Here is an 8238-nt window from a genome sequence, read left to right on the forward strand (position 1 = left end):
ATAATCTTTGTATACTAGAGCTAGAAACATTAGACGGATTTAATTGTGTTTGGACCATATTAGAGTCACCTACTCCCACAATTTCAGGAAGGAGGTACCATTTTTTTTAGATTCAGCTACAGCTTTAGCATGCAAAAATTTATTTTTACAACATGACATTAAATGATTACTCAAATGTTCCGTCTCACCCTGTTTTCTTACAGTATTATAATTCATTCTATGTTTACATTTGCTACAAATAGCTTGTGTTTTATCTTCATTCTTAGTCATAAATTGCCACACAACTGATTTTTTAGCGCCTAGGATGCACAGGGGAACAGGAGCAGGACAACGAAAGGGAGCGGGAACCGGGGGACTGGGAGTGGGAGTAGTAGCGGTTTGCGGCTCAGTTTCATCATCATCATATTCATCAACATTATTATCAAAACTATCAATATAAAAAAGTAGACGTGTATGACCGAAAGCGAAAAATTGAAAGTTGAATTTTGAAGCTCCAAATTCATTTTCCAAAGATCAAATTCGTAATTTTAACGAGAATAAGAGATTAAAGAGTAGAAACTTGAGTGAGCCTTGAGAGTTGAAAGAGTAGAAGGTAATATTTTTGTGAGTGAAAAGAATGAAAGGTTTGGGATATTTATAGGTAAAAGATGGATGAAAATATAGTTTTTAGAAGGTTGGGGTATTAAAAAAAGTTAAAAGGGGTAGGGGGGGTGTCTTGGAGAGTAATGGGGGTGAAAGAGCAGTTGGTGGGGCCCGAAACCCGTTGTCCAACGGCTAATTGCAACGGCTATTAAGCAATTCTTTTTTAAAAAATGAACCGGAACGGAACGAAACCAGAACTGAATGAATCGAAACAAAACCAGAACTAATCAGATCGAAACGGACCGATAAATCCCAGTTTCCGTAATCGAACCTAACCAGGACAAGCCGAAACCGGAACCGGCACCTCCCGGTTTCGTTGCCAAGCCCCAGACTTACCTAATCAAATTGCAAGTTTGTTTGACTTGTTTGAAAGACTTTTTGAACTTTTCTATAAAAAAAAAAAAGCACACATAAAACACAACATTGAAATTGTAGTGAAATTTACTTCAAAGTCCTTGAGGGAACTTTTCTGACATTATTATACTCATGAAAAGAAAATGTAAATTAATATTTACTTTGATATTATTAGCATTTTCACATCTTGATATTAATGCGTTTCTCACACAAAATTGACATTTACATGTAACATTTTGAGTAAGTTAATATATGTGTGACGTAAATTTCTCCTTTTTTTTTTTTTAATTTTCTGTTAACAAAAAAGCAAAATCTTTTAAAATATAGCAATATTTTTCTTTCAAAAAAAGCATTACATATCGAGAGTGGACTTACTCCAATTATTGTCTATACATGATTGGATTATTGACATATACCCTTTTAAATTTTAGTGGTTGAAATTTGATTTATATTTCACTATTACTTTATGGTAAAATTTCTTAATTATTAAAAAGAAAAACACTTCTCAAAAAGTTGTATATGAAGTACATATTGTTTTAATAAATATAACTATTTATTTACTATTACATTATGGTAAAAAAAATTTAATGATTTAAAATAACACTTCCTCAAAAAGTTGCATATTGTTTTAATGAATGTAACTATTTGAATAGATAGTACCATTTTTCGTTATTATATCAGATCACATATTAATAATTTAAATAATACACTTCAAAAAATAATATACTATACAAGATAAACATAACCTACTACACTAAATAAAGATATGCTAAACACCAAAAATTGAATTATCAAATGATAAAGTATATACATAATAAGAAAGAAAGATATTATGAAAAGGAATGTAATTGGATCAAATCGATTATTATAAAAAATTTCAACATTTCATAATTGGACACGATACAGTTAAAGTAACAATTATTAAAATAAACACGAATATTTAAACTAACAATACGATACAATCATTTCAGATCTTCAGCATGCAAAAAATTCCCATAAAATATCATGCTTATTTGCACTCATAAATCTTATGCTACATTAATTTCTCATTTGATCAGTGCTTGTTGATGAACTCTGCAATGGCTTCAAAAAGCTTTTCAGTTGCAGAACCAGTAACAGGGTCCATATCAACAGCAATTTTGTTCAGGTAAAAACTGTGTCCCACGCCATTGTTCATCAACAGTTCAACATCTTTTTTCCCTGTTTTCAGTGATTCGTAAAATTCCATTTCGGTGTCTTTTATCAGATCCTTCTCCGCCACACAGTACAAATAAGGCGGCAATTTCAGCTCCTCCACCGCCGGTGCCGCATCACCCATCGGACAAGTGATCGGGTGATCCTTAGTGCTACCAATCGGTAAAGCCAGTTCCATAAATTTATCCACCATATCTAAGGTTAGAAAGGGGGTTTGTTCCTGTTCTAGCTCCGATTTGCTTCGCTGGGATCGCATGAAGCCTGGATGGATCGGGATTGCGCCGGCGAGCTGCATCGGAGATAAGTCTTCTTCTCCGGCTCTGGCGGCAACTTGATGGACGACGTTTCCGCCGGAGCTGTCTCCGATGAGGAATACGCGGTTGAAATCGGCGTATTCGTTGAGCCAGGGTTCGTGACCTTGTTCCCGGGAAACGTCACGGAGCCAGAGGAGGCCGGCGAAGCCGGCATCACAAGCGGCAGGGAGGCGGTGCTCCGGCGCCAGAGGGAGGAAGACCGAAACAACAATAGCGTTTGCCACACGCGCTAAGCGAGTGTAGACAGCATAGTACATGAACCAATCAGCTTGGCTGATACAAAAACCGCCGCCGTGGAAGTGAAGAATGACGGGAAGCTTATCAACCGAACTATCGTTGCGTTCAGGTAAGTAAATACGGAAACGACTACCGGAGTTCTCCCCGGCGACCACATCTTTGACGGCAACGCCGTCAATGAAGTCGTCATGCGGTGGAACAGGCTCAGCCATGAACTTGACTTCGGGTGGACCAGTCCATGTCCTGTCTACTGAACCGTCGTCAAAAACTGTAAGCCAACCGGAAACTACATCTTTAACTTGCTTATCATGAGCCATTTTAGGAAATTTTTAAAAAGTAAAATAAACACAAATTATGAAAAATTTATTTTTTCTTGGGTATACTATAAATTTGTATGAATATGGGTATTTATAATAGTGAGAAAAAAAAAGTAGTTGTTGAAAGGAAAATACAAAGAGTTTTACAAAATTTGGACTTTAGATAGTGGGAAGAGTAATGGCATTGACAGAGCATTTTCTACACAATTTCATAAAATGGGTCATTCCACTTTTAGATTTTCGTCCACATTTACAAATTGGAATATAATAAAGACTTTGTTGATATCAAAATAATAGGACTTATAAGGAAAGTGAATAAATAAAAATATTTAACTGGGATAAATTACATAATAAAGAAAAATATTCTAAAAGAATCATAAATTTTTATATGATTTTAAACAACTAAACTACATATGGAAATTTAATATAAATGAAAGTATAAAAGTTTACTTTTTGGACTTGACATACTCATTTTAAATGATGTCTTAAAATATAGAAAATAAGTATTTAATATAGACGATAAATATGAAAAAAATTATTACCCCTTCTTGATATGTTTAAAGTAATTTGAATAATACGTATTTAGTATCGAGAGTAAAATATGAAAAAAATTATTATTCTTTTTTGATATATCAAAAATAATAAGTAAAACTAAAATATATTTAGAAAAATAAATGATGAGTCAAACTGAGGGAGCACAAAAAGAAAAAAGTATAAATATGGAAAAATTGTTTTCCGGGAAGAAAATATTTTTGAAGTAAGACAGAAATGTTGGTGCAAACCTTTACCAAACTTTTAGCAGGGTCGTTTTAGATTAAATATATATTAAAAGAATAGATCACATTGAGAAAGAATACTTTGTTAAGCCTTCGTTTCTAATTATTTACTCTCGATGTCTCCATTTTCTTTTTAGTTTGTTTAAAAAAATATGACTTTTTTTCTTTTTTGACAACACTTTAATTTTAACTTTCCACGTAACATGTTTAAAATCACAAGATTAAAAGGCATTTTGATACTTGGCATAACTTTAATATAGAACCGTAGGATTAAAAAAGTCTTCTCTTTTTCTTAAACTTCGTTCCAAATCAAACTAGGTCATCCTATTTTAAACGGAGGGATTATTTATTTTTAAATCGATATATTCTATCTATTTTTATTTGTATGTCATCATTTCAGATTTCCGCGTATTAAAAAATTAAGAAAGTTTATTATTCTATTCTCTCTTTTTTTTTAAAGTTAACTTCTCAATCAACGAATATGAATTAATTTGTTTTGATTAATTAATTTAATCAATGAACAAGAATTATTTATTTAGTTTTTCTACGTTAATCAACTGTATATTCTCAAGGCTAAATAACTCATAAGGATAAAATAGGAAGAATATTGTAAATTATATATTAGTTTTATGAAATGATAAATATTATGAACTAACTATTTTATTTAAGTATGAGATATAAAAAGGAACCGAGGGAGTATCTATTAAATTAAATAATGATTGACATGATAAACCACCCCTGTTAATTATAAAGTTGATGAATTAAAAATTATAGACTCGGAAGAAGTTTCATTTTTAAAAAAATTAATTAATTAAAGATATAATAGATAAAAAAAATTATTTTCTTAACTTGTCAAAGTGAACCAGTAAAAAAAGAAAATTTGACAAACAATTAGAAACAGAGAAAATATTGATGTCAATTGTCATTCACTTCAACTAATTTGATGTACTCCTCCTCTCTTTTATTTTAATTTATTTATTTTGTTTGTCTTAATTAGTAATTAAACGATCAAAACATATATTTTTATCATAATTTTTAAAAATATTTAGAATTATTAAACTATTGTAAGTTATACGTAGTAATTATTATTATATAGTAATTTTTAAAATATATAAATTTTATTTTAAAAAAATTAACATTAAACATTAATTGATTTTTGCTTCATAGTCTGAATCAAGTCAAATAAATTGGAAGAGTCCACATATATGACTAACGTTGAATTTGGAAAAAAGGAAAAAAAACAATAAAATGGTTGTTATGATGTGTGAACTGGGAAGAAAGTCTTCTTTTTTTTTTTGGTTATTTATTTAAAAGCTGATTACACATGGGAGGAGATAAAGGTAATTTCACCAACGGGTAGTCTGCTTGCACATCACATTTTGCAACATTTTCACATAACTTATGTCACCCTATTTAGTTTTACCCATGAGCATCAATTTAAACATACTTAGAATATTACAACTCATGGGGCTAATGAATAAGGTGACCATCTACGTAAGTAGACACTTGACAATATGTTCGAACATGTTCACATACTCTATCAGAATATGTAATAATTCGAGTGTCTAAAAAAAATTCACTCTGTTGATGTATTCATCCTATTAGTAGTGCAAAAATTAATTATTACATGTATTAATTATTTCAACTTCTACCTTGCATGAAATTATTTACAAATTGACTCATAATTTACTCATTTTCTTTTGGGAATTGTAAAACGACAACCGAACACCGTACTTAATATTCTAAATTTTATATCAAGCAACTAAAAAGCTAAACACGATATATAAGCTATGCTAGCTTTTTTAATGCAGGAATAACTATCTACCTTCCTAACATGCAACAAAAACGACCCATGAGAAAATGTCAAAACTATCCCTCAAGTTTAAGGGTTTGTTTAACTTTGTCCTGTAATATCACAATCAACATAAATAGCCCTTTTTAAGTTTGCAAAAGGACACTTTTGGTGCCCCCAAAAGAAAGTTTGTAAAATTTCACCTAATGGATTTAATGATGACCTTAAATCAAGGGTTGTTCATCAAAAGGGCTATTTGACTAATCCTATAGTTATCTGCCCACAGCTCTGGAAGTCACACCAACACAGTGAACTACACAAGATGCATTGTTTGTGCTGCAAAAAAAGTTGCGTTATATTATCATACAAAAACATAAACTCTGTACTAAGGTGCAAAACCCCATATCCAGAAAGGGTCCACACATCTGTATGCTTCTTGGACACAAGAAACCCAACAAAACGAGTCCTGTTTAAAAGAAAATAATATCAATCTACGTGAAACTTGACAATAATACAAGGACAAGAAAAAAGGATAATCAAGGCATAATACATAAATGTGTCTTTTAACTTGGTCTTAGTTGACGTCTATGCTCTCCAACTTTCGATGTACACAAGTAGGAAAGTAAACTTGTATAAAATGGAATAAGTTGACACGTGTGTTCTACATAGCAATTCGTGTCCTGAGTGTGTTATTCCATGTAGGATGCATGTAGTCACTTGTTCAACTCAATAAATTTAAGAATCTACATGTGCACAACCAAAGTTGGAGGGTCTAGATATCAACTGAGGCTTTAGTTAAAGAACACTAAAAAAAGAGGATTAAACTTACGTTAGATCCTATACAGAGTTCTTAATAGGGTTCTTCAACTTGCTACTAAGCTGTTCAATTTCTGCTGCTTGTTCCTTGCAACAAGAAAAATCATAGACTTAGAAAGGACAGGCGGAAAACAGCAACAATCTGGAGAGGGTTAAAAAGGAATGACAGGGAATAAACACTTCATAATCACCTGATGTAAAGCTTTCCACCACCGGCTTGATTGTTCCTGCAGTACACGCCATTCGACCGCCAGCTCATGTTCTATTGTGTTACTCTGGGCATAGTGAGAGGTTGATACTGCTTTTCTCTTTACAAGAAAGAAATTGGAATATGAAAATTGGATCATCAAATAGCAAATTAAGGGAGAAGAGGTTATTTGTGTGCAGTCAAATGCGTACCATTTCTTCTCCTAGCTTTTGAAAATTGATTTTTTCAATGGACAGATGGCCAGGAAAGTCTTTACTTTTCACTGGCTCCTGTATAGTCCCCCTCCGAGCAACAACTGGCCTTAACAAGACATGAACAACAATGTCATTATCTCTGTCATCTTAATTGTTTCTCATATTTCATTCATCTTATTCTAATAAAATAGTAGTATTCACAAAAGTTCATCCAAGATAATGTCAAATAGAGATCACCCATAAGAAGCCCAAGCCACTATCATGACTGAGGTTTACATCATTTCTCTATCCAATAAGAAGCACAAGTCACTATCATGACTAGATTTAAATCATTTTTCTTTCCAGTAAGAAGCACAGGCCACTATCATGAATGAGATTTACATCATTTTTCTTTGTCCCTCTATAGTGAGCAGGTTTAGAGGGTTATTGGAAGGAAATAAAGTAGTATAGAAGAGATTCCTGGTGCATCAAGCTAAACTCAACGAAAGCTTTTTTGAAAAGGTATTTACCCTAATCATTTCTCTTTATGAAAAAAAAATCCAGTGCCATGAGATGGTTGAGTATAAATAACATATATGACATCTACCATGATGACCATCAGGAGGAATTACATAGACAAAGCTGACAGTATTAATTATCGAAATTAAAGTACCTCTAGGCTACTCGATAATTCTCTAAGACAGAAAAGGTAATATCACACCATCATAATCAGTGTTTTCAAAGGTATGATGGAATTTTGTAGAAGAAATGCTAAATGGATATGGATTACCTCCAAAGTTCATACAGTTGGTTATGGTCCATGTCACAACAACCAAATTTTCAGTCAAAGTTACTGGGAACACTCGTGATTATTTTGAAGGCAAGAGGGGGCTGAGACAAGGAGATCCTATCTCTCCCCTACTATTTGCGCTAGTAATGGAGTACCTGTCAAGAACCACGACTCAAATGTGTAAGCTGACTGATTTTTGATTCCATCCCATGTGTAAGGGGCAACAGTTGACTCTCCTCATATTTGCTAATGACTTCATGATTTTCTGTAAAGGAAATGTGGTATCTGTACAAAGTGTTATGGAGGCCTTACAACATTTCTCTAATACAACTGGACTAGTGGCTTAACATAGATGAATCTAGTCTGTTTATGGCTGGTGTAGATGAGAATACTCGAGGGGAAATTCTCAACCTAACTGGTTTCACCTTGGGATCATTTCCAATAATGTACTTGGTCCTTCCTCTCTCTCCCAAGAAGTGCAACAAATTGGAGCGTCACCAACTAAAGCTGAAGATTACAGACAAGATCAGGGAGATCAGGGCTGTCTCCGGCAAGACACTTCTTATGCTGGTAAGCTTCATGTCACCTTACACAATTTTTTTTTTTTTTTTTGGGGGGGGGGGGG

At 33.0% G+C, this 8238-nt stretch overlaps 2 protein-coding genes across 2 annotated transcripts in view; both read right to left on the minus strand.

Annotated features, from left to right (window-relative positions):
- Positions 1-1858: 1858 nt before the first annotated feature.
- Positions 1859-3162, minus strand: LOC107010912 (probable carboxylesterase 15). The gene has a single exon (XM_015210173.2). The coding sequence runs from the start codon at positions 3056-3058 to the stop codon at positions 2051-2053; it is 1008 nt and encodes a 335-aa protein (XP_015065659.1). The 5' UTR covers positions 3059-3162; the 3' UTR covers positions 1859-2050.
- Positions 3163-5104: 1942 nt separating this feature from the next.
- LOC107010034 (protein ANTI-SILENCING 1-like) overlaps positions 5105-8238 on the minus strand; it is a 25358-nt gene continuing 22224 nt past the window's right edge. Inside the window, exons 14-17 of the mRNA XM_027914197.1 lie at positions 6842-6950; positions 6634-6750; positions 6456-6529; positions 5105-6092 (exon numbers count right to left, since the gene is read on the minus strand). Of these exons, the coding sequence (XP_027769998.1) occupies positions 6464-6529; positions 6634-6750; positions 6842-6950 (292 nt within the window). The 3' untranslated portion in view covers positions 5105-6092; positions 6456-6463. The remainder of the gene's footprint in view (positions 6093-6455; positions 6530-6633; positions 6751-6841; positions 6951-8238) is intronic.

The sequence above is a fragment of the Solanum pennellii genome, chromosome 2 (genome assembly GCF_001406875.1).
Source record: "Solanum pennellii chromosome 2, SPENNV200".
Classification (NCBI taxonomy): domain Eukaryota; kingdom Viridiplantae; phylum Streptophyta; class Magnoliopsida; order Solanales; family Solanaceae; genus Solanum; species Solanum pennellii.

Excerpts from the sequence above, each read along its gene's own strand:
- LOC107010912 (XM_015210173.2), bottom strand. The coding sequence starts at position 3,058 with ATGGCTCATGATAAGCAAGTTAAAGATGTAGTTTCCGGTTGGCTTACA.